The sequence below is a fragment of the Morus notabilis genome, unplaced genomic scaffold, assembly GCF_000414095.1.
Source record: "Morus notabilis unplaced genomic scaffold, ASM41409v2 Scaffold169, whole genome shotgun sequence".
NCBI lineage: Eukaryota > Viridiplantae > Streptophyta > Magnoliopsida > Rosales > Moraceae > Morus > Morus notabilis.
In genome coordinates, this window is record NW_010357428.1 from 5,523 (window position 1) to 30,044 (window position 24,522).

A 24,522-nucleotide genomic window follows, 5' to 3' on the forward strand; every position below is an offset into this window, starting at 1 on the left:
TCAAGACCAACCTTGTCCCCAAGGTTAAAGGCAGGGAACTGTTCCTGGGTGGTGGCCAATGGCTCCCAAGTAGCTTCCCAAGTAGGTAAAGTCCGTCCATTGAACCAGAACCTCCACCACATTATGGCCACCAACCTGCACGGAGCGAAAGCTTAAGATTTCCTCCGGCTGGACTTGTAACTTGAGGTCCTCAGTGAGCTACGAAGGTAAGGGCTGCCCTTTAAACTCTGCCCCTTGGTAACGTTTCAGCTGCGACACGTGAAAGACAGGATGGATGCGTGTTGTGGGCGGCAGTTGCAGTCGATAGGCCACTGAACCTATGCGCTCGAGCACCTCAAACGGTCCATAAAAACGTGGCCCTAACTTCTCATGTGGTCGTCTGGCCAGGGATTTCATGAAATAGGGCCGTAGTTTCAAGAGCACCAAATCCCCTAGAACAAAAATCACCTCACGACGATGCGCATCCGCAAACTTCTTCATGCGCTGCTGAGCTAAGGATAAGTGATCCTTGAGGGCGTCCAGCATCTGGTTTCGGAGAAGCAGCTTCTCTTCCACATCTGCAACCACCAAAGGAGCATCTTGAAAGCGATATAGTACTGGAGGAGGGCGTCCATACACCAGCTCAAATGGAGTAAACTTGGTGGAAGCATTAAAAGTGGTATTAAACCAATATTTGGCCCGAGGTGAGAAGGACAGCCACTGGCGCGGTTTGTCACAGGCAAAACACCGCAGATAGGTTTCTAGGCAGCGATTAACAACTTCGGTTTGGCCATCGGATTGCGGGTGATAGGCGGTGCTCATGTGTAGCTTAGTGCCCTGCATCTTGAACATTTCACGCCAGAAGCCACTCATGAAGAGCGAGTCACGATCACTCAAAATGGAACGAGGGAACCCATGGAGCCTAACCACCTCCTTGACGAACAATTCAACCACTTGGCGAGCCGTGTATGGATGCGCGAGTGGCAGAAATGGACGTATTTGGTTAGACGGTCTACTACCACCAGAACCGTATCCATGCCGCGGGACTTGGGTAACCCACCAATGAAGTCCATAGAAACATCGTCCTAAACTTTGTCCGGGATGGGGAGAGGCTGCAGCAAGCCTGCGGGGGACAAAGCCTCGTACTTGGCCTATTGGCAAACCACACATTGCGCTACATACGTACGAATGGCTTGCTTCATGCCCTTCCAAAACACACTGGCAGCTATCCGCTTATACGTTCTGTAGAACCCCGAATGCCCGCCGATCACCGAGTTGTGAAGTTCGTGCAAGACCTTGCCAATCCACGGCGAGTCGGTCGGTAGAACCAACCTATCCTTAAAGAAAAGGATCCCGTTGTTCAGCTTGTAGCCCGTCGGAACATCCTGATTGGTCTGCAACCGTGAGATGAGGTCGGCTAATGAAGCGTCAGCCTTTTGACCACGTTGTACCTCAGAGAAATCCAGCAGCTATGGCAGGGAGATGGCTGATAAGCTCGGCTGGTCCTCCTCACCGCGGCGGGAGAGTGCATCAGACGACACGGTTGGCAGCCCCTTGCTTGTATTGCACCTCAAAGTCATAACCCAAGATTTTAGTAATCCATTTGAGTTGCTCAAGAGGAAGTAGTCGCTGGTCTAGCAGGTATCGAAGGCTTTGCTGGTCACTTCTCACCACAAAGTGCCTTCCAAGAAGGAAATGGCGCCACTTTTGTATGGCTAATACCACGGCCATCAATTCTCTTTCGTAGGCGGACTTCAAACGGAAAGTTGGAGCCATTACCTTACTGAAATAAGCTAATGGGTGGCCCTCTTGCATAAGAACGGCACCCACTCCATAACCCGATGCATCCGTCTCCACCACAAACTCCTTTGAAAAACCGGGCATCGCCGAAACCGGGAGTGATGACATGGCCTTCTTTAGGGTGACAAACGCCTGTTCTTCCTCCGCCTGCCATTTAAAGGCACCCTTTTTAAGCAAAGTTGTCAACGGTCGCACGAGCTCTCCAAACCCCACCACAAACCGCCGGTAATACCCCACTAGACTGAGGAATCCACAAAGTTCTCGTATTGTCTGAGGGGATGGCCATGTGCTTATAGCTTGGACCTTTGAAGGGTCGGCTACCACCCCTTCTTCCGAAATGATGTGCCCCAAGTACTCCAAGCTTGGTCGTCCAAAGGCACATTTTTTTCGATTGGCAAACAGTTGTTCACGCTCTAGGACTTCCAAAACTGCTACCAAATGAGCTTGGTGCTCCTCCCAACTTCTACTGTAAACAAGTATGTCAAAAAAAAAAATCAAAACGAATCGGCGAAGGAAGGGTCGGAAAACTGAGTTCATGAGAGCTTGAAATGTGGCGGGGGTGTTTGTGAGGCCGAAGGGCATGACGAGGATCTCGTAATGCCCCTCGTGAGTCCGGAACGCTGTCTTCTCCACATCACAGTCGCAAACCCGGATCTGGTGGTAGCCAGCCCTCAGGTCCAACTTGGAAAATATCCTAGCTCTATGCAACTCATCCATTAGCTCATCGATTAGCGGGATTGGGAATTTATCCGGGATCATAACCTGGTTTAAGGCACGGTAATCAACACAAAAACGCCAACTCCCATCCTTTTTCCTGACCAACAACACCAGACTGGAGTATGGGCTGCAGCTTGGTTGGACTATTCCGACAGCCAACATCTCGTCTACTAACTTCTCCACTTCCTCCTTTTGAATTTGCGGGTATCGATAGGGGCGAATATTTGGCGGGGCGGCTTGATCCTTGAGGACAATACGGTGGTCGTGCGCGCGGTGCGGCGGAAGCCGGGTTGGAACACCAAACACTCCCTCAAAACGGCTGAGTACCGCCCGTAACTCCAGAGGCTCTCCTCCTCGGCCGGCTCTCCGGCCAAACTGGAACGTATATCTAACAATAGCCCAACCCCAGTGGAATGAAATGAACGAGTTCAGGATCGTAAACTTACCGGCGTAACGCACAGGGTGGGGCCGCCCTTCCAGTGAACCCAGTCAGTCCCATTTTTAAACTTCATCGTGAATTCCGACCAGTTGGCTCGGACTTCGCCCAACGTGCCCAGCCATGTGACGCCCGGCGCTCCCCAATTCGAATGGAAAAAAATTCTCGACCAGTTCATGGCCTTGAATCTCCAGCCTCACATTCCGACAGCGCCCATGTTGTTTGAATGTCATTCCATTTCCCACTTGGATCTCGTGGCTGGCTGTAGTATCAGTAGGTATTGCCAATTCGTCCACCAAGGGTAACGATATAAAGCTGTGAGAGGCGCCGCTGTCGATTAAGACGATGACACCCTGCGTACCCAAGTAGCCCCGCAGCTTCATGGTCTTAGAGGACACCACTCCGCGCATCGAGTTCAATGACACCGCTGCTGCTTCGGTCGTCACCCCTCCCCCTTGAGCAGGCGGTGTATCCTACTCCTCACTAGACTCCTCGATCTCCTCTGTCCCATCCTCCGCCACCAGGAGCACCTGTAGCTGCCGGTTCTTGCAACGGTGGCCCAGGCTGAAACATTCATCGCATCTGAAGCAAAGGCCCTTAGCTCTCCTCTGTTGGACTTCTTCAGATAAGCGGCGGAACTTGGATTCCCCACTTGGTGCACGCTGAGACAAAAGAGAAGGCCACATGCGCCCCTTGGCTGTCGTGGCACTGTCTCTGTAAGTATTGGATCGAAGGGGGTTCTCTGCTGGGCCTAAAGAAGAGCTGGAGGTCGGCCACCCCGAGTTGGGCCGGCCAAAGTACTCCCCCTTGCTTCCCCGGCCCAGCCTCAGCTTCCTCATCCTCTCCACCGCATCATCTCAGGCCTCAATTTGTTAGGCCAGGTCCATAACTTCTTGCAAGTTAATGGGCCTGTGTAATTTTACTTCCGCCCTGATGTCCTCTCGTAATCCGTTGAGGAACGCTCCTTTGAACACCGATTCCGGAATGCCCCTCATTGGTGCCGCCAGCGCTTCAAAAGAGTCACGAAACTCGGCTACCGTTCCACTCTGCCGGAGTGCCATCAGCCTCTCGGTAGGGTCCCCTTCCCCGGATCGACTGAAGCGATGGAGGATGGCCGTCCGGAGGTCCCTCCACCCCATAAAAGGTTCCTGGGCCTCCACCCACTGGAACCAGCCCAATGCCCTCCCTTCCATGCAGATGGACGCCGCGAGCACCTTCTCCTCCTCATCAACCTCGTTGACGGCGAAGTACCGCTCGGCTCGGAATAGCCACATGTATGGGTCTTCGCCGGAAAAAATTGGAAGTTCCAGCTTCTCACCGCGGTGGTCGCGAGCTCGTGGTTGCTCCGGGGAGTCATGACGCTGACGTCAACCCTGCTCGAAATTCCGCCCACCGCCCTCGACGGGGACCCCGTGATTGGGTGCGCCAAACTGTCGAGCAAGTAAGGCTCTCATCCGCTGGATGGAACCATGAACCACGTTTAACCGTTCCCCATCGCCGTAACGTCCTCTTGCATACGAGGTACGGGATCAACCATAGTGCCCAAGAGCTGAACCGTCTCATTCATATGGTTTAGCCTCCGCTCCTTACTCGCAACTCGCTCAATCGCTTGCCGATCTCCCGGTGGCGCCGCTATGATCACCGGCTCTAATACCAATTTGTTAGAAACCTGCGAGTTGGAGAGTAATAACCACAAGAAGAGAAAAAGAAGATTGGCAAATAACAGCGCAAATGGGGCGTCTGCTCCTTTTATTCAATAACGAGCCACCATAGACTCGGGGCCATGGCTGAGTACAAGCTAATCTGTATGAAAGGAAACGTAAATGGTTGAGGAAGGCCTGGTAATTTCGAGGTCCCACCCTCCCAATGCTCAAAGCACCCAAAATAACCGAATGCCTTTCCCAAGGTCCCCACACACCCTTAAATCCCCTGACTCCTACAATCCTTCTAACAGACTTCTCCATGTCAGCTCTTAGTTCCCGAAATTACATTCCCCCCCTAACACTTACTCTATTCTCACTCCCCATACCCTTGCGCTTCCTGGAATAGACAAAGGGGCTAACAGTATATATATATATATATTTTTATTTATTTATTTATTTATCTTTTCTTTTGAAAAATCTTAATCAAAGCAAGCTTTAACTTTGATTTTTTTTTTGGGTAGTAGCATCATCACAACACCAAAGCTAGTCCCCTTTGTATTCCTTTTTTTTTTCTCTTTTTTTAAATTTCTTATTTTAACGCACTACCTTGTGAACTAGATTATATAAGAATCTTAGTTGTTGAACCTTTCATGTTACCTTGTGCTTTCCAACTCATTTGTTGCCATCATGTAGTTGTGTGCTTTACACTTGGGTGGTCGTTGACTCGTTATCAAAATTTGTTGAACTGAATTGCAATATGTGCATCTTTTCTGCTGGCATATGGAAAATATTTTGCTCAAATTACATTTCATCGCAAACACAGTCATAATTTCTCGTGAGACGTGAATAATATGATTTCTCGTGAGACATGAATAATATGATTTCTCCTTCAACAGTTGGAAACTGCAGAATCAAGAAAGATGAATAGTAGCTGTTTGCGATTCGCAAGAGTTTCCTGGCAGTTACTTCTGGCTCCATGGAGATTTCTCTTTTCCTTTGTGCCTCCATACACTATTGCTCATGGTTGGATTGCCTTCATATCTTCTCTGATTTTCATCAGTGGTATCGCTCACATAGTGACAAAAATCACAGATCTAATAAGCTGCGTAACAGGTATTTTGCACTCTAGAATTAAAGCTTCCAGTTCCTTCAATGTGGTGGATATCCTTGTTCAGCATTTACATCTATACTTTTTTTTTTTTTAATCTTTGCAGGAATAAATCCTTATGTCATAGCATTTACTGCATTAGCAAGTGGAACTTCATGGCCAGATTTAGTTGCGAGCAAGATTGCTGCGGAGCGTCAGATAACGGCAGACTCTGCTATTGCAAACATCACTTGCAGGTTTACTCATCTGACCTTCAACTTAGAAATGTACTCTTGTTGTGAACATCCATGAAGGTGTTTAAGTGAAATAATTGTATAAATTATCAGGGCGTCAAACTCATTTAACATTTTTCCTTTACTATGTTGCAGCAATTCAGTGAACATTTATGTTGGCATCGGTGTTCCATGGCTAATCAACACTGCCTACAACTTCTTCGTATATAGAGAACCACTGAGAATCGAAAATGCAGAGGGACTCAGCTTCTCTTTACTTGTGTTTTTCTCTACTTCAGTGGGCTGTATTGCTGTTCTGGTATATAGGCGTCTAACGTTGGGAGCAGAACTTGGAGGGCCAAAGCTCTGGGCCTGGGTTACAAGTGCGTACTTCATGTTGCTATGGATTATTTTTGTTGTGCTATCTTCTCTCAGAGTTTCTGGCATCATATAATTACTCGCGTTTTGTTTTGCTTTGCTTATACTTTGATATATAAGTATAGAAAACTGGTTACACTATTGAGCTTGTATAAATATTGATTCCTTTATTTTTCCAGTCTATGGATAGTATATACCGCACAATTTGTGCAATTCATTTATTTTCTACAAGCGAACATGTGTAGTAATACATCTGATTGGGCAAGAGGGTATCCGACTCGAATTGAGTGGATTTGGACCCAGAACTGCAACTGAAAATAAATAATAAAAAAAAGAAAAGAAAAAGAAAAGAAAAGAAAAGAGAGAGAGAGAGAGAGACAGCCATAACAAAATGTTTGATGTTGCTGGGCCAAAAACACTTGACATGTCTAGAACAGCTGACTTTTCAAATTTGACCACTCTATTTAGCAGCCAGAACAGTGTTCAACAATGGACAACATTAGGCATTCCTACTCCATCTAACTAAATCTTAGAGCGCAAAAAAATAATAAAATAGATAAAGGAAACCCAAAACAATTTTCGCTTCTCAAATCCAATAAATGTTCTTCCTTAAGCAAAAGCACCGGTACAAGCAGTTGCTGGAACGCTGTCGAGCTGTTTCTTTGCTGAACTGTATTTCTTGGTAATGAATCTGCAATTAACAAGCAAGACAAACATTACTGACCTTGCACAAATAAAATAAACATCTCAATATGCAATACAATTCCAAACACAGAAGGAATGATTCAGTTGCAATGTAAAGGTTTGATGAAAGCCCTGTAAATCAAAGAATGTTATAAATAAAATGAGAGACAAAACAGGGGATATTGAATTCATCCATGAGAGAAAATATCAGAATTCCTGTAAGAGCTTGAAGAAGCAAAGTTCCTCGTATACCTGAAGAAATCCCTCCACAATAACTCGAACAAAAACCAGTTCATTCCACTGCCACCGTCTTTCTTATCTGACGAAGCTGAAATCGTCCTGCCAATCATAGCGTTTCAATATGGTGTCAGAAATATCTTACAAAGCTGTAAAAACTCTTATCACAGATGAAAAGAAAGGAGCTTGAGTCATACCTGGCAGCAGTTTTCTTTAGCTCGTCAAACATTGAGCGGGGAGAGAGGCATCCCATAGCCAGCCATGGAGAAATTTTGCAGGAAAAGTTTGCACCGTATATGCTATCATGGCTGCCATCCTTGCTTCCCCCCTTGTGCGGCTGTGCTTGGCACTCAGCTGCAAACTTCTTAAGCCTTTCCAATGCTTCCGTTTCTCCCCCGACCATCGAAGCATTCGCTGCGGGCTTCCCATCCTAAACAACAAAATATTACACTATAATCACCCCAAAGTGGTAAAAAAGAACTAAACAGAAGCTTTTTCATGAATTAGTAGCCTGCAGTTAGTTACACCGTGTGATGAACAACTAAAAACCTAACTTAAATATTCCAAGCATTTCCCTCAAGAAAAATCAACAAACCCAATCTAATTCTGCAAATTCCGGAAGAAAAATCAAGAACCTCAAATCGGGAACACAACCCTTGGTCAGCTAATATTATGCCTGAGCATATAAACACTCCCTTATCTTCCCTTATTTACCTAACTAGAACCCAGAAATAAATGATTTGAGACCTTATTGTCAATAGGGCTCTTTACAGAATAAGAAACCAAGGACAATTTTCTTATGTTTGTGTTTATCTTCCAAGCATTTCCTCCAAATCCCAGAAGAGCATTTTGCCTACAAATTTCATGACTTTCTATTCAACAGGTTCCACAACCAACCTGGAAAAAATGTTCTTGACAATGAATGCAAATTAACCAAAATTACAACGACATCAAATTCAAGTGAAAGAACAAAACTCTGAAAACAAAGAAGGCTTACTTGAGCCATAGTTGCAGAAGGGTTAATCCCCAGATCAACCAAGGAAGGAATCTCCCCAATCTCGACATCGCCACACGAAGGCAATCCCTTCATCTGTTCCAAAGCCTCGATCGTCTTCCTCACCTCCAATCCCTTCACTTTCCCCCTAAATCCGCCATAGTTAGACGGCATATCCTCCAAACCGAACGGCAAATCCTCAATGTGGTACAGCGTACTCCCCCAGAAGTACTTCACCTCCACATTCTCCTCTTTCATCGCCTTCTCGATCCTCTCCTCCGCCCTAACCTCGTCGTGCGACACCTCTCTGTGCGCGTAAATCGCGTCGGCGCCGATCTGCTTCGCCAGCTCCACCAGCACCGTCTCCGGCCGCCCGATTCTCACCACCAGATCGGAGCCCCTCGCCTGGAGATTCCGCCGGAGATCGTTGACGGACTCGATCAGGAAAGTGGCCCGGTACGGCCCGGTCTTGTCGAAGCCGGAGGAGGATTTGCCGTAGTCGCAGGGGTCGAAGCAGTAGACGGGGAGGACAGACATGGACTCGTTGTGGGCCGCGTTGAGGCACTCATTGTCGTGGACCCGGAGGTCGTTGCGGAACCAGAGGATGGAAGCCCGGCGGGCTGCGGCGGCGCTGGAGGGGTCCGCGGGCCGGCGTGGGCCCAAGGAGAGGGGGTTGTGGAGGGGGTTGGCGGCGATTGTCGACTTGAAGGAGAGCTTTGACGGCGGAGGAGAAGAAGTGGAGGAGAGAGAAAGGTGAGAGGTGAGAGAAGAGGCTTGAGTTGGGACGGCAAGTTTGACCTTGTTGTAGGTGGGCTGAGAAAACAAGGCTGAGAGTTTGGAGTTTTGGAAGAAGTGTTTTGGAAGGATTGTAGAGAGAGAAAGAGAGAGAGAGGCGATGGGTACGATGGAGAGTTGTTGGTTGTTATTATTTTGGTCGTCCGAGGAGGATTGGGTTTCTGGGTTCTTCTCCATTTTCATTTTGGGATTGGAATCGGACTCCATTTTTTATCTTTTTCTTGGAGAAGAAGAAGGAAAATGAAGATAAAGCAGTGTTTTGTTCGTTGGCTTGGGGCTTTTGTATGGATACCTCTGGTTTGTTCTAGCCTCAAAAGTCTTAAACCTTTATCTATTGCAAAATGTGTGTTAGTTTGTTAAAGGCTTTATATTTTGTTGGTTTATTTGTCTCAACTATTCTTAATTAATCGTCATCTTCTGCGTTCCTTCTTACGCTGACTGCACCTACCACTTCTACTAACTTTTCAAGTTTTTTTTTTTTTTTTTTGAGGTGACTTGAAAAGTTTTCAAACGTTGATTTTCTATACATTAATGGGTCATTTTTTTGAGATTCATAGTGGGGTCGTTGATATTCTCTTTCTTTTTCATTCTTAAGTTATCTTTCTTTTTCATAATTAAGTAGGTGTAATTGAAACGCAAAAAAGAAAAGGGAGGATATGCAATATTACCTTAAGGAGTAAACATAATTTTAACCTTTCAGCAATAATAATAATAATAATAATGAAATGGTGATTATAAATGATATCTTGCAATTTAATGGTGATTCACTTTTTTTTTTCCTTTCGTTTTGCATGCTCGACATAAAGGCATTTTTATTGGAAATAGTTCGCGCATTCTGATTGAAGCCACACACCAAAAAAAAAAAGTGAAAATTAAACTTGATGACATATATCATAACTGAAATATAACAATTTTTTTAATATTTTAAAAAGTTACTGTTTATTTAATCATTTCAAAAATATTGTTTAGTAAAAAAATCTCTTTTTAAAGGTTTTTTTTTTTTTAGGGAAAAAAAAGTTATCAAAAATATATAATTTTCTCTTTTCACCTTTACCTCAAAATTTAATGGGCTGTCGTCCAAGGGAGGGACTTGGGCCCAGGTGGAACCGATCTAGAAGGGAACGCGGCGATAGATAGAGATTGCACGGACAATAATGACAACTCGCCTTCTTCCGAGTTCCGACTTAAACTTTCATGCAAACTTTATCGTCCCTGGAAAAAAGGAGATTAATCAATCTGCAAACTCAAGAAATCAAGTTTTTGTATGGAATGTTTTGTTGGTTTTCGTTATATTCCATCCACTCTTATCTCCCGCCCAATATCCATTAACTACAACGCTTTCAAGAGAAGTGCTAAAACTGGCAAGCTGAGAGCAAAACTCGACGACGAAAACGACCCATTACTCCAAGCCGCCGTTTCTGCCGTTTCTCTTCGTTTTCAGGAGACCTTTCGACCAGGCAAAACCCATTTTTTCATTTTTTTTCGTTCTGCCCATTTTCTTTTTATTTTCATTCAGGCAATTCGTCGAACAGTTGGCGCTTACAGTTTAATAATGCTTGAACTTGGGCAACAAAGCCTAGTAGAAATGTTGTGGGAGTAGATAAAAATGACTCGACACTTTTATATTGTTCTTTTCTGAAGTGATTGTTTGACATTAAGCATGATTATGATTCAAGTGCGTTTATTTTGCGTGCAGAGCCTATTTTCCTCGATCCATATGCAGGTTGCTTTGTTCCTCATCATATTGATATTGATAAGAAGCAATGCTCGCTCCATTATTTACTTGCAACTAAATTCATTGATGACAAATTGCTTGACATAGTTAATCAAATTGATGGGCTAAAGCAGGTGATGACTAGGTAGTGCCAGGACACGAAAAATGAGCACTTCTTTGTTCTTTTTTCCTTTTTCTTTTTCTTTTTTTTTTTTTAATTCCAATGTTGAAGTTGAACTGTGTCCTTATTGAGTTTGCAGGTTGTTTTGCTAACGGACGGCATGGACACCCGGCCTTATCGGCTTAGTTGGCCAACCTCAACCATTATGTTTGATGTATCCCCAGATAGGATATTCAAAACTGCAGCTGAAAAGCTTGAAGGTACGCGGTGTTTGATAGTTCCAAATGCATAATATTGCTGGCATTGGGACATTTCAGATTGCAGTTTGCGATAAGATTGACAATTTCAAAATTACTTGGGCATTTTGCAGACAACTTTATAACTGTCTGAAAATTGTGTAATGATCTTATCCTTTTAGCTTGAAGTGTTGCTTGTAATCTAGGGAATCTTTAAATGGATTGAATTTTATGGACTCATAACGTTGTTGACACTTGATATTATCATCCAGTTGTTTTTGCATGTCTTAAAAATCTACTTTTGCAACAAGGACACCAATTCTTTTTCCCTCCCTCTTTCATGGATTTCATCTTGCCATTCGCATTTCCATGAACTCTAAAGATTAAGGTTTCTCTTATATGTTTGCTTTTTCCGTGTAACCAAGCAGTGTAACATGTGATTGTGATTTCCTAAAATTCATTATCAGATGTTGGGGCTAAAATGCCAAAAGGCTGCTTGTTCCGCCATGTTCCATTAGAGTCATCCAACCTCCAGCAAAGCCTGCGTGCTAAAGGCTTTAATGGTAATCTGCCTAGCGTATGGGCCATACAGGTAATTTTTCAGTCTCCCAAAAGCCATACTTTATTATCTTTAGCAGAAGAGGGATTTAGGAATCGCTTTTAGTTTTATCACTATAGGGACTGCCGTTGATGACATTATCTAGTTTTGAAGAGATTTTGCTCCTTGTAAGTGGGTTGGCCACAAACGGATGTTTTTTCTTGGGAGAATTGCCTGCTTGGTTGGCAGAAACTGATACGGCGATCAAGGTTTACCTCTCTAATGCCCAAAATGGAGTTAAAAATCTCTACTTTTTTCCTTTGTCACGAAACACACCACTTGAGTTATTCTCTTTTGCAGTATGGTATAAGAGAATGGATGGAAAAAGTGTTCATGAGCAATGGCTTCCGTGTGAACATGATTAGCCATGATGAAGTTGCGAGGAGTTTAGGGAAGTCTTTAACACCAGAAAACTACAACAATATGTTGTTTCTTGCAGAGCAGTTGCGGTTTTCTGATGATCAGGTAAGAGGATTGCAGGTGTGCTTTTTCTTGATACGGTTGGTTGTGTCAAGGATCATATTAAGAGTGCTCACCTTTCATTTACTTTTATTTCGTTGTCTCGGTTCGTTTATTTGTCTTTTTTCTATTTTTTTACCATTATCAGCAACTACGAGCTCGGGGTGCTGGACGTGTTTTTATTTTTCAATGAAGAAAGGTTTCAACTAGCAGCAAAGAATTTTTGTGCATCTCTGCTATGTTGGCATCTACTAAAAACCCTATCCCTCACCAAACAACCAACTCAAATTTATTAAATAAAAGTAAAATAACTTACAAACCAAGAGTCAAAAGAAACCAACCACCCAAAATAGCCAAAACGAAATTTAAAATTTGTATAACACACACGCACACATAAAGACTAAACCAAACGGAGCCCACACAAAAGAAATAAGAAAGCCAAAGTCATTACAATGACGACTAGGATTAATTTGTGCCATGACATGTTTTTATTTCGTAACTTTGCAAATGGCTTTTTTTGTTTTTTGGCTTGAGATTTCTAAAGTATTTGCATCTTTGATAGATGGAAACATGGAGAAGGGAGTTTCAAAGAGTTGAGGAAGAAGGGGATGAAGAAGGCTTTGAGGAGCTTTAAACTGAATTAAGCATCTATTTCCTTCAGATAATTACATTTTACACACTGACCTGTTTGTTTCCGCACGGTCTTGCCTTTTGCTAAGCCAGTGGATTGTACATTTTGTAATGACAGATTTTGGAACTTGGCATCCTGATGCTTATTGATTACGTTAATCTCTTCAGATAAAGAAAGAAGCAATTTTTGTGCCCTTTTTATTTTTCTTTTTTTATTATTAGGGAGTTTTTTAGGTAGATTTAAAAAAAAAAAAAAAAAAAAAAAAAAAAAACTATTAAAATGTCTATCTTTTCAGCCGATATCAAAAATTATATTTTTTAATATAATATAATTTTAAGTAGATTTAACAGTTAATAATTAACTCTATTTATAAAGAAGTCTTGTCAAGAAATTACTTTATTATTATTTAAGCTAAGAGAAGAATTATTGCTGGCCGTTGACTTGTGGTAGATGAGTTGAGTTGTTTGCATTGGATTTACGTGGCAAGCTTCCTAGACACAGGATTTATCGTGCAACTACAATCTACCAACCCTTTCCTATCTAAATCAGTTAACAACCCCGCTCCCAAAATAAGCCACCAACTTTTTTGCTGCTTAAGAAATAAAAATATAAAAGCACGAAACACAACTACCAAGTTCTTTGTCGTCATGTATAACATAGGCCTCATAACGACTCTTGCCAAGTTGACACTATTTAATGTGTACAAATCCGAGCCTCTTAAATGAATCCCCAAAGAAAAAAAAACAAAAGAGGAGAGAAAAACAATTGAGGTCCTGCCTATTGCTTGAAATTCGCATTGGAGTTAAGATGAGACTAAAAATACTCAATAGCTTGAGATTTTTACGGTAAGTATGAAAGGACATTCTGATAGGGCTATATTTTAACATCCATTTGTATAGTTTTACATACTTTTATATTTTTATGTCATTTTGACCAAATTTTAGAGCATCTCTGATTCCAAAGATTAATACCCCTATTAAAACAACCCATGCTAAATCATTATGACAAAAAGGAAAGTAGCATGTGAAAATTGAAATAATGATATGCATTGAGGCGTAAAATATAATAGTAGTGACATTGATATTTGCACTAGAAATGGTCCAATATAGGTAACATTTAATGGAGTGAAGCTTTTCTTTTTATGGGGAATAATTGTTGACGGATAATCTTCATGGCATATTTGATGATAATAGCTCATACCATTACCTCCTAAGTTCTATAAACAACATGTCCGTTTAAACAATATGATACATTTTTTTTTCAATCGCATAACGTAGATTGCTACTATGACTAACAACATTGTTAGATAAACATCTTATTCAGATCTATAACCCGTGCATTATTTTTTTTTTAAATTTTTTAAACAGACATGCATAATCCTCAATTGTCCGTACTACTTCTTTTAGCAGTTGCACACAGCACACCCAGTCGTCTGGGAGGTCCCGAAAACGGTGGTCTGATGAGTGACCTACTCAATAAATTGATTTTTCTCTTAATATTTGGTGGCATAATATGAAAAAAATATTCCAATGGTGAGATACAATTTTGAATGACAAATTAAATTATTTAGATGTAAATTTTAACTTGTCAGATTTTGATTAAATAAAATATTAAAAGATATGAAAATCTTATAACTAACAGTTCAAATTTGTATTATAAAAAGAAAAACAATCTGTATTCAGCTTTACCCAAGAAGAATTCTCCTTTTTTTTCATAAAATAAAATAAGAAGATAAAAAAATAAGAAGATTGAGACATGATATGAAGAAATATTCAACTAGTAACATACAATTTTAATCGACAAATTATATTATTTAGATGCAATTTGATTAAATAAAACATTTACAAATACAAAAATCAGTGCGTTTAAAATTGATTTCAAAATGATTTTATTTTTAATAAAAAGTAAAAATGAGATTGTTTTGAGAATCATTTTAAAACCGATTCTGAAATTACATTTAATTAATTTTTTAAAAGATTATTTTGAGTATAATAAAAAAAAATAAAATCGTGTTTATTAATTAATATATTATAATATTGTTAATAAATACTAAAAAATAAAAACAGAAAAGTGAAAACTTTCAACTTTAACTGTTTTCTAATTCTTTACAAAAATCATTCTCATTGTTTTCATTTTCATTTTTATTTTTAAAACATTTGCTAAACAAACATCGTTTCGTTTTTATTTTCATTTTTTACTTCTCAAAATACTGAGAATACGTAAAAACCGTTTTCAAAACAGTTCCAAACATGCACCTTATATCTAAACTCTAACTGTTCAAATCTATATATATATATATATATATATATATATCCTGCCTTACCATGGAAGAATTCTCCTTTTTTTTCATAAAATAAAATAAAACCTATTATTTAATACGTCATCTAAATTTATGAATTTAACCATATAAATAAAAATAAAGTGCTAAAAATACCTAAACAAATTATGAAATGTCAAAATTTTAATTAGAAAAACAACCACCCAGACAAAAAAAATGGACAGCAGATCTTGATTCCATAATCTATAGACAACTTTATGCTCAAATCCAATTCACATATTTTTTTTGTCTTTTTAATAATTCTTTTTATTTTCAGGTAGCACTAGTCATAATTCATAGTTGACTAAAAGTGCAAACTTAATGCTTTAAGAATTGCAAACTTTTCTACTCGAAAGACCTTTTTTTCCACCCGTTTTCCAAGGATTCACCAAGGGGGGTTTAGAATCGACCAGAACCAGCAAATCTATCTAAAGTAGAGAATGGCAAAGCACCGCCTTAGGGCACATGAGTGGAAACTGTAGGCTCATCCTAGGATCGATAAACTCAAACTACCAACCCAAAAAAGCAAACCTAACTTCCCAGGGATGGTTTACCACTGGATTACCAAGCAGAATCAACACATTCAAGAACATCCTCATCAGCCCCACCAACATTAGGATGATCAGAAGAACGTCAAGCTGATTTTCTGTGCGCCTCCTCAGGCAAAATACTAAAAGCCTCACCTACCTGTCAGGACAGCTTGAAAATCATTTCTTACGCTGGAGCATTATCTGGGCACTTGTAATTTCCTTCAGTAATCTCACAACAATGAGATAATTCACCAGTGATCATATTCACATGGCAAACTGTTGTATATACGAGAAAGCACTTCAAAACTCGTGATATAATGTTAGTCTTGATTCAAAACTGAATGTGCGGGACGAGGTCTGACAACATTCAGGACACCCCTTGCAGTTGCCTGGTAATGAGGGGAGTAATAAGATGTTAGAAACGTCCGGGGCTAAGCTAAAACTAGAGTATTAGATAATTATTGCATTACCTCAAAGAATGAATTGAAGTTCAAACGCGCAAGGAAACGCCGCAGAAATGGGGCTCGCTGATTTCCAACAAGCCTGCTGCTACGCAATATAGTGTACAACGAGTTCGATTTCTTGTTAAATTCCTGAACCAAGTACAACGAAAAACGATCCGCATTTGGCGTCAGAACTTCATGAAATTGAGGAATTTTCTAGGTGAGAAATGAAAAGATGAAAACCAACTCAGAGAAAAATCATAATATATTCATGTTAGCTGATGTACCTCTGTTATATGTTCTAGTTCAGATGTATCTGCACCTCTTTCTTGGTTTTCAATGCTCCAGCAGAATTGAAGACAAAGTTTCATTATACTGTCTAGTATTCTTGATAAAGATCCAATGTCCAAGAAAGATTGTGAAATTAAAGCTAACAAATACCTGTAAAAAAATAATCAGATAGTCATCCCAGGTGCAGCAGCAACCACATAAAAGATGAGAACTATAGAAACTGTATAAAGTATTAGCGTCAACTAGAAGTAGTCAAGCAAAAACGGAGCAAATCTTCTGAAGACTTGGACGCTACATCCTTTGGAGAACCACAAATGAAAAATGATATGATTTAATGCAATCAGAAACTATATTCTTGACTTACTCTTGATGGAATCCCACAAGTTCTGTAAAATCATGAGAATCTCGAATGTGAGCTTGAAGCACATTCCACTGAGATTCTATCACATCCACCTAAGACAAACAATAAATAAATAAATAATGAGAATCTTAAATGCAAGCTTAAATAAATTCCACTGAGATTCCATGACATCCACGTAAGACAAAAAAAAAAGTTTAAATGGGAATATGGAACTGAGAGAACACTGATCTAACAAGAAGAATTTGAATGAAAGAAAGAACCTCTATTGACGGAAATCGCTGAAAACCACCCTAGCTGAGATAGTATTCAAGAGACTATCTAACTCTCCCCATCGTGGTTGCCCAAGACCAAATGATTACCAAACAATTTGCAAACCTCATCAATTGCTAACATTTATATCCATACTATTCACAGATATATGTCTAACACTAACTAACTACTAACCACTAACCCACCCTTAACCAACTATCACGTTATCAACTATCAAGTTTCTTTTCATTTCACAGAGAACTAATCTCGAGAGGAAGTAAACACAGAAGAAAGTAATATGATATTAGTTATGACCTGTATATAGAACTGAAGATTTCTAATCAAGAATGCCATATGCTCTCTAATGCGCCACATTGGTCTGAATCGTTGCCGTCGTTGTTGAGGTGCTGAACCATTTACGCGGTCATTGTGGCGTTTTGCAAAATCTGTGTGATCTTGGTGCATTACGGAGGCCCATGATTTCTCCAATTCCATTTGTGTGCGTTTGAGCCGCAGCAAATATTGGAAGACCCTACTATATCTGAAGCAGGATTATAGTGGGCGTGCATGCATATGAATGTAAAGGTATAATTAGCAATAATCAAATCTTAAGAAGCCGTGTCCTTGTTTCAAAAGGCCTTGTCCTTCTTTAAAAATGAGCAGGTGATAAAATTCAAGGGGAACACTGAGAACATGACATCCACCGGTTGTAATAAAATCTTACTTGGAGAGCACTTCTTGGGTGAAGAACAACTGTAATGGCCAATCGACAGTGTACTCGAGAGCAATCCCATCCCAGCCATCAATGGCTGTATCTGAAGTAGCACCTGAATTACCATCCTTCGCTAAATCTCCTTGTGAGGATTTAACAGTCATTCCAAATGAAGGCATCCTAGAAGGTTGATAAAGATAAAATATGATACATTCTTCATGAAACCTTAAGATGAAGTTGCACAAATTCTAAAACTGCATGAAAAATCAAACATTTGGAGAACTAAGGAAGGGCTCTCACCGCAAGCATACTCTGGAAAAGTATTTGTCTTCCTCACCAATAGTCTTTATTGCCGCCTACATTACAATTAGGCCAATGAATTTATTTCCAAACAACTAATATTCATTCCCAAAACCAGCGCTAAACAAAAAATACTTTCAGCTAATCGGAAAATATTTTTTACGCTCCATTCTATTATTACCAGCTGAAAAGGGACCATAAGGTCAGCTTCAGCAGTTGACTGGCGAGGAGGCAAACGCATCAACTGGCGACTCTCCTCAAGAAAACACTGGAATAAAAATTATGTCATGTTCCTTTAAAATGAAATAAAAAAAAGGGAAAATTTAGATGAAAAAACTTCAAAGACATGTCACTACAGTTGGTACGTCCTGCATATCTCAAGAAAGTATAACTCCAGAAATAGCATATTCCCATTTCCCTATCCCTTGACGAGAAGTTAAATTGTCAAAGAAAAAATGCATTTATAAATGACATTCAGGAGGAAAAGTTCAATGAGTTTCTGAAGACCTTTTTGTCAACAACATTGACAAAGATATAGATACGGCAGTTCCAGAACCATTAAGGGGGGGAAAAAATCAAAGCCCTCAAAAAAGATGCATATGCATGCTATTAGACAAGGTCCATATTGCAAACACAAGGCAATAGTGGATGGCAGTAGGGATAGTAGTCCGTTAAAAGTGCCCACGAAAAGCTTCGACTTGCTTAAACAAAAAAGATATTGGTCTCTATGCATGTACGTCCACTCATTACCTGGAAAAAGTCTCCTTTTGCCAAAAGAAAATAGTCTTTTAGGGCTCTCAGATGGCCATTCAAATTAGCTCGTACAACCACAAGCTGCAGAAATGGAATAAATACATCAGACTTTGCACTCATTAATATCACATAACCAACTTTATCACACCCAGCAGTCAGCACCTGCCAAAGATGACTGGCTGCAATAGCGCGAATGGAATCGACAGCGTATTCAAATGATCTTTTGTGAAATTCTGATGATTCCTGCAAAATGAAGTTTATCATTAACATTCAGTTAGGAGTTCTATGAGGGAAAAAAAAAAGATATTCTTGCATTAATTTAGAATAATCAAAGAAGGGAATGCATGCCCAACTATCACTTTGTAGTTTGTAAAGCTGTATGTCACAGAACGTAATGCATGTAAAGTGACTTTCTCATGATATAAAGGTAACGTAATGCATGCAAAGTGAATTTCTCATGATATAAAGGTAGTGCAAGGAAACCTTTAGGTCTAAAAGCATAGATTCAATCTTATCAGCCTCAGACTGGGGCAGCAATTCTTCTCCAATATTTTCTGTATCAACAAGTGGCTCCTTTTGGAAAGGAAAACGTCCTGTGAACCCTTGAAATTTCTGAGAGCCTTTTGGCATCTGGTGATGATGTGCAGCATCCTGAAACCGAAATGCATGGCTTGGATTGCGAAGAACCCTTATAGCTTTACCTGCAAATAAAATTGATTCTGCAACACGCATATGGATATGTTCTGGCAGCATATCCTACGAAAAGAAAAAAAAAAAGGAAAAGGAGTATATTTAATAACAAGTCTAGAAAAAGAATTTCTAGTTAACACTTGAGAAAGAGATGTGAAAGAACAATTTGCTGCACAGGATGAAATTTCAGATCCTTCAAGCCTTTCAAGAAAAGATAAATCTATCCCGATGACAACATCACAGCAGGTAAAAACTATTCAGGCTAACACTTCTCGAGTAAATTTTATCTCATGCGTATAACTTATAGCGCCCTTTCTAAGTCAAGGAGTAGTGGTATCTAACATGGACAATAATTCTTATTAACGCAAGTGCACAAAATTTGGAATTTTTAAAACTGCAATACAACATAAAAAGAGTGGTAGATAAACTCATAAATTCACACTAGGCATCCTTTAAAAAATGAAAGCAAAATTTGGCAAGAAAAAAGTAAACATAACAAACTTGATAACAATACTATCTAATACTCTGTTTTTCCTTTTTTTTTTTTTTTTTGGGTTGTGAACATTGACGAGAAATCACTACCAAATATATCCTTTTCATCTCACAAGTATTCAATACAAGAAATCAATCTACATCCACAAATTAAGAGCTAAACGTAGATAGGTGCAAACTATGAGTATGAAACAACATGGCCATAGCAAAAGAGACACTCAAGATACCAAATAAATATGAAAACCCAAGTGCCAATCTGTTAGAGACGTATCATCAGTAGATAAGCGTGCCAACTTTTCCGATATGTCCGAATGAGAAGAACCATGCTCTACATCCCTGTCCTCCTGCCTGAAAGTTATATACAGCCATAAAACATATTATGTCACTGGCGCAGAAAAACAGAAGCAAATATGGAAATAAAATTTTCCTTTTGAAAAAGAAAAAAAGAGAAAGGTGAATCGCAGAAGTTCTACCAAACATGACTTTAAGGAAATTATAAGAAATTATAGCCCACACTCGCATACCATTAATGTCATATTATCACAGTAAATTTGACTAACAAATTAGCCAGATACCTAATGTAATTACAGAATAAGTATCTTATCAGTTATAAAGATATCCAATCCGCCAAACTATAAAGTTTCTGTAAGAAAAGCCTGAAAAACACAAACTAAATTCTAGCAAAGAAACAAAATTGACAATGATATTCACATCAGGCCAAAGAAATGAATGTCGTCAAACATTACCTCCTAATGAAAAATTCTCCATACTGGTCTTGAAGAGTCCCATAAACCATCCATGAGGCAAGCTGGTTATACATAACCTGATGTCCATGCCAAAGAAGCCTATGCTTCAAACACGGACAAGTAAAGGGGAAGTAACATGAGCAGCATAGAATTTGTTTCAAAGTTAAATAAGCACTTATCTTTCATTTCATGGATTCATTGAACAACAGACAATAGCAGTGGATTATATTTAAGAACGACTACATTTAGGTTTACTGATAATTGTCAAAAGAAACTGAAGAAACAAAAACGGATAGTAAAGCTGTTCCGTGCTAATGTACATTGATCGAAAGATTAAACGAGATGCACACCTTTGAATGCACGTCTGCAATTCGGGTACTCCACAATGGCATCGTTTGTGCAAAAGGTTAAGAAGTTGACCGCCGCGAATATCATTGCGCTCTATCTCTAGAACAAGCTCGTATAAAGGCGGTAAAAGAACAAAAAACTACATACAAAACAAGAGAAGAACCAAATCACAAGATTCGTAAAAACAAAATAACGTATAACAAATGAACAAAAACAAATAAATAAATTCAGAGTATGAGAAGCGAACCTTATTGAGGCCCTGAGTTACAGTGGCCAAAATGGGGACAGTTTCGGACAACAATTTCTGCTCAATGTGGAGAACAGCCGACCTATATACCGACAGAATCTCAACAATACCATTAGCAATAGCTCTACGGTACACGCTCTGCTTTTTTCCGGTTTTTCCTTTGGACAACTCGGAGATCGTCGCTAAAGGGCTCGCGTTCTCGGACCTTATCCAACTCAAATTCCGAGACTTGGTCGCGAATCGGTCGAGCTCTCGGTAATAAAACCCTAGCGTCACGATCCTCTCGATCAGATCCCTGCATTTCAAGTGAAAGAATAATTTCACAATCACAAGACTACCATGGCTGAAACAATTCAAGCGATTTTCTCCATTTTTTGGTTATAGGCACCACCTTTCGCTGGGTTGGAGGAAGGAGATATCGGGAGCGAGCTTGAAAGTGGGCTCGTCGGCGATGGGAGCGTCGGGAGACAAGGCGATGCCCAGGGAATTGCGGTGATCTCTCTCGTCGATTATGAGATCGCCCGTGTAGCCCAGGAGCGCCAGCAGAACCTCGTGAAGCATTATCCTCACTCTCTCTCTCTCTAATTTTGGAGTTGGTTTGAAATGAGGATGATGACCTCCAAACTTAACTGAAAATTTTTTTGAAATTGAAAATGCGTCGCAGCAAAGTGGGAACGGATGTTTTTACCGGCTCTCTTGCGCGGGTTCAGTGCCAAGCCGGGACTGCCTGGAGAAATTTTGATGAAAGAGACCGGAAGAAAATAGAAATTGAGGATCCAGACCATTTTTTTTTCATAAAAAAAACCATTGATGTGTATTTTACGTATTAAAAAATAAACCCCATTTTAATTTATGTGTACATTTTAATTTTTTTTCTCTCAAAATTGAAGAGACCATCACCCGACTGACCCTTTTTCTTTCTTTTTTTTCTTTTTCTTTCCATTCCTTCTTTGCCCAGACCCCCTTTCCTCTCTCTCTCTCTTCTGGTTCTCACCGACCACCCCAACGTTGAACGACCTTCTCCAAACGCCGACCGATCCTCACGAACACCGACTGACCATCCCGAACGCCGACTGACCCTCCAGAACTCTGACCCGACCCTCTCGAACGCCGACTGACCAACCCCAATGCCGACCGACCATTTCCACCCCAACGCCGACTGACCTTCCCCAAAACGCCGACCGATCCTCACGAACACCGACTGACCATCCTAAATGCCGACCGACCAACCCCAACGCCGACCAACCATTTCCACCGACCCTCCGAACGCTGACCCGACCAGAACACCCACGCCTCCAGACCACAACTGAAATGGCATCACAAAACAACTATTCTTCCTCAACTAAGACGGCTATTTCCAGAACTCAAGTCAACGAGGCAACGGAATCTGCTCTCCCTCAAGTAACACTAAGATTTTATTCTCTAAATTAACATTAAGGTTTTATTCTTATTTTATTTTTTTCAAAACAAACCAAGAACAGACCAATAACCGGCCGAACATAACAAAACGCATTAAGAACATACCAATAACAGACCGAACAGACCAAGAACCGACCACCAGATCAAGAACAGACCAAGAACCGACCACCAGACTAAGAACAGACCAAGAACCGATCACCAGACTAAGAACAGACCAAGAACCGACCAACCAGACCAAGAACAAACCAAGAACCGACCACCAGACCAAGAACAGACCAAGAACCAACCACCAGACCAAGAACAGACCAAGAACCGACCGACCAGACCAAGAACAGACCAATAACAAACTCTAATAAAACATTAAAAACCTACATTTTTACATATATTTTGATTTTTTTGGTATGAATAACTATTGTAATTTATAAAAGAGGAAAAAAATTGGTAAAAAAAGAAAAAACCAAGAAAAAACCAAGAGCAGACCAAGAACTGACAACACTTGATCAAGAATAGACAATGATGTTTTTTTTTTTGGAAAGCTTCGAACTAGTCCCGAAGATTGGAGAGACATTTAATTTATAAAAGAGAAAATAATTTGGTAAAAAAGGAACAGACCAAGAACCGACAACACTTGACCAAGAATAGAGAGTGATGTTTTTTTTTTGGAAAGCTTCGAACTAGTCCCGAAGATTGGAGAGACATTTAATTTATAAAAGAGAAAAAAAAATTTGGTAAAAAAAGAAAAAACCAAGAACAGATCAAGAACCGACAACACTTAACCAAGAATAGACAATGATGTTGTTTTTTTTTTGGAAAGCTTCGAACTAGTCCCGAAGATTGGAGAGACATTTAATTTATAAAAGAGAAAACAAAATTGGTAAAATATTAAAAAAACCAAGAACAGACCAAGAACAGATCAAGAACCGACAACACTTGACCAAGAATAGACAATGATGTTGTTTTTTTTTTTGGAAAGCTTCGAACTAGTCCCGAAGATTGGAGAGACATTTAATTTATAAAAGAGAAAAAAAAATTGGTAAAAAAAGAACAGACCAAGAACCGACAACACTTGACCAAGAATAGACAGTGATGTTTTTTTTTTTGGAAAACTTTGAACTAGTCCCGAAGATTGGAGAGACATTTAATTTATAAATGAGAAAAAAAATTTGGTAAAAAAAGAAAAAACTAAGAACAGACCAAGAACCGACAACACTTGACCAAGAATAGACAGTGATGTTTTTTTTTTTTTTTTGAAAGCTTCGAACTAGTCCCGAAGATTGGAGAGACATTTAATTTTTTAATGAGAAAAAAAATTGGTAAAATATTAAAAAATCAAGAACAGACTAATAACAGACCAAGAACCGACAACACTTGACCAAGAATAGACAATGATGTTGTTTTTTTTTTTTTTGAAAAGCTTCGAACTAGTCCCGAAGATTGGAGAGATATTTAATTTATTAAAGAGAAAAAAAATTGGTAAAAAATGAAAAAATTAAGAACAGACCAAGAACATCTTGGTTTGTTCTTGGTTTTTTCTCTTTTTACCAATATATTTTTTCTCTTTTATAAATTACAATGGTTATTAATACCCAAAAAATCAAAAAATATGTAAAAATGTATGTTTTTAATGTTTTATTATAGTTTGTTATTGGTCTGTTCTTTGTCTGGTTGGTCGATTCTTGGTCTATTCTTAGTCTGGTGGTCAGTTCTTGGGTCTGATGTTCGGTTCTTGGTCTGTTCTGTTGGGAATGGTGTCCTAGAAGCATAAGATGTAATAGGATATTTATTATTTATTTAATAAAAGAGTTTATTCATTATTTTATGTGCATATATTTATGAATATTTTATGAATATCAATAAAAATTCTATGATTATTTATGTAACC

At 39.8% G+C, this 24,522-nt stretch overlaps 4 protein-coding genes across 10 annotated transcripts in view; 2 read left to right on the plus strand and 2 right to left on the minus strand.

Moving 5' to 3' along the window:
* Positions 1 to 6,494, plus strand: part of LOC21394361 (magnesium/proton exchanger) — a 9,942-nt gene extending 3,448 nt beyond the window's left edge. For all 7 annotated transcript variants that reach the window (XM_024170520.1, XM_024170523.1, XM_010089971.2 and 4 more), the window contains exons 7-9: positions 5,472 to 5,688; positions 5,790 to 5,919; positions 6,052 to 6,494. In XM_024170520.1, the coding sequence (XP_024026288.1) occupies positions 5,472 to 5,688; positions 5,790 to 5,919; positions 6,052 to 6,349 (645 nt within the window). In that variant the 3' untranslated portion in view covers positions 6,350 to 6,494. The remainder of the gene's footprint in view (positions 1 to 5,471; positions 5,689 to 5,789; positions 5,920 to 6,051) is intronic.
* A 155-nt stretch (positions 6,495 to 6,649) lies between these two features.
* LOC21394363 (blue-light photoreceptor PHR2) lies at positions 6,650 to 9,323 on the minus strand. The gene is made up of 4 exons (XM_010089973.2): positions 8,192 to 9,323; positions 7,392 to 7,624; positions 7,210 to 7,296; positions 6,650 to 6,964 (listed from the first exon to the last, which is right to left on the minus strand). Exons 1-4 carry the CDS (start codon positions 9,188 to 9,190, stop codon positions 6,883 to 6,885), a joined length of 1,401 nt encoding a protein of 466 aa, XP_010088275.1. The 5' UTR covers positions 9,191 to 9,323; the 3' UTR covers positions 6,650 to 6,882.
* A 790-nt stretch (positions 9,324 to 10,113) lies between these two features.
* On the plus strand, positions 10,114 to 12,925 carry LOC21394364 (putative S-adenosyl-L-methionine-dependent methyltransferase FRAAL3718). Its single transcript, XM_024170618.1, has 7 exons — positions 10,114 to 10,440; positions 10,680 to 10,831; positions 10,958 to 11,078; positions 11,522 to 11,646; positions 11,733 to 11,861; positions 11,953 to 12,117; positions 12,674 to 12,925. Exons 1-7 carry the CDS (start codon positions 10,248 to 10,250, stop codon positions 12,743 to 12,745), a joined length of 957 nt encoding a protein of 318 aa, XP_024026386.1. The 5' UTR covers positions 10,114 to 10,247; the 3' UTR covers positions 12,746 to 12,925.
* Positions 12,926 to 15,251: 2,326 nt separating this feature from the next.
* On the minus strand, positions 15,252 to 22,008 carry LOC21394365 (gamma-tubulin complex component 4). Its single transcript, XM_024170445.1, has 16 exons — positions 21,613 to 22,008; positions 21,222 to 21,516; positions 20,977 to 21,113; positions 20,627 to 20,725; positions 20,108 to 20,228; positions 19,182 to 19,454; positions 18,861 to 18,941; positions 18,696 to 18,779; positions 18,127 to 18,213; positions 17,946 to 18,001; positions 17,658 to 17,825; positions 17,249 to 17,474; positions 16,688 to 16,776; positions 16,320 to 16,473; positions 16,060 to 16,182; positions 15,252 to 15,978 (listed from the first exon to the last, which is right to left on the minus strand). The coding sequence occupies exons 1-16, from the start codon at positions 21,780 to 21,782 to the stop codon at positions 15,910 to 15,912; spliced, it is 2,232 nt and encodes a 743-aa protein (XP_024026213.1). The 5' UTR covers positions 21,783 to 22,008; the 3' UTR covers positions 15,252 to 15,909.
* Between the last annotated feature and the right edge of the window lie 2,514 nt (positions 22,009 to 24,522).

What these genes read in the sequence shown, in the direction of transcription:
- LOC21394364 (XM_024170618.1), top strand. Translation starts at nt 10,248, where the DNA reads ATGGAATGTTTTGTTGGTTTTCGTTATATTCCATCCACTCTTATCTCC. An exon ending in TGCAGCTGAAAAGCTTGAAG is followed by an intron (nt 11,079 to 11,521) that starts GTACGCGGTGTT and finishes ATTCATTATCAG; the next exon opens with ATGTTGGGGCTAAAATGCCA. An exon ending in TGCGGTTTTCTGATGATCAG is followed by an intron (nt 12,118 to 12,673) that starts GTAAGAGGATTG and finishes CATCTTTGATAG; the next exon opens with ATGGAAACATGGAGAAGGGA.
- LOC21394365 (XM_024170445.1), bottom strand. Translation starts at nt 21,782, where the DNA reads ATGCTTCACGAGGTTCTGCTGGCGCTCCTGGGCTACACGGGCGATCTC. An exon ending in CTATGCTTTTAGACCTAAAG is followed by an intron (nt 18,942 to 19,181) that starts GTTTCCTTGCAC and finishes TTCATTTTGCAG; the next exon opens with GAATCATCAGAATTTCACAA. An exon ending in TTATGGTCCCTTTTCAGCTG is followed by an intron (nt 18,002 to 18,126) that starts GTAATAATAGAA and finishes ATTGTAATGTAG; the next exon opens with GCGGCAATAAAGACTATTGG.
- LOC21394363 (XM_010089973.2), bottom strand. Translation starts at nt 9,190, where the DNA reads ATGGAGTCCGATTCCAATCCCAAAATGAAAATGGAGAAGAACCCAGAA. An exon ending in CTTCTGCAACTATGGCTCAA is followed by an intron (nt 7,625 to 8,191) that starts GTAAGCCTTCTT and finishes TTTGTTGTTTAG; the next exon opens with GATGGGAAGCCCGCAGCGAA. An exon ending in CTAAAGAAAACTGCTGCCAG is followed by an intron (nt 7,297 to 7,391) that starts GTATGACTCAAG and finishes TATGATTGGCAG; the next exon opens with GACGATTTCAGCTTCGTCAG.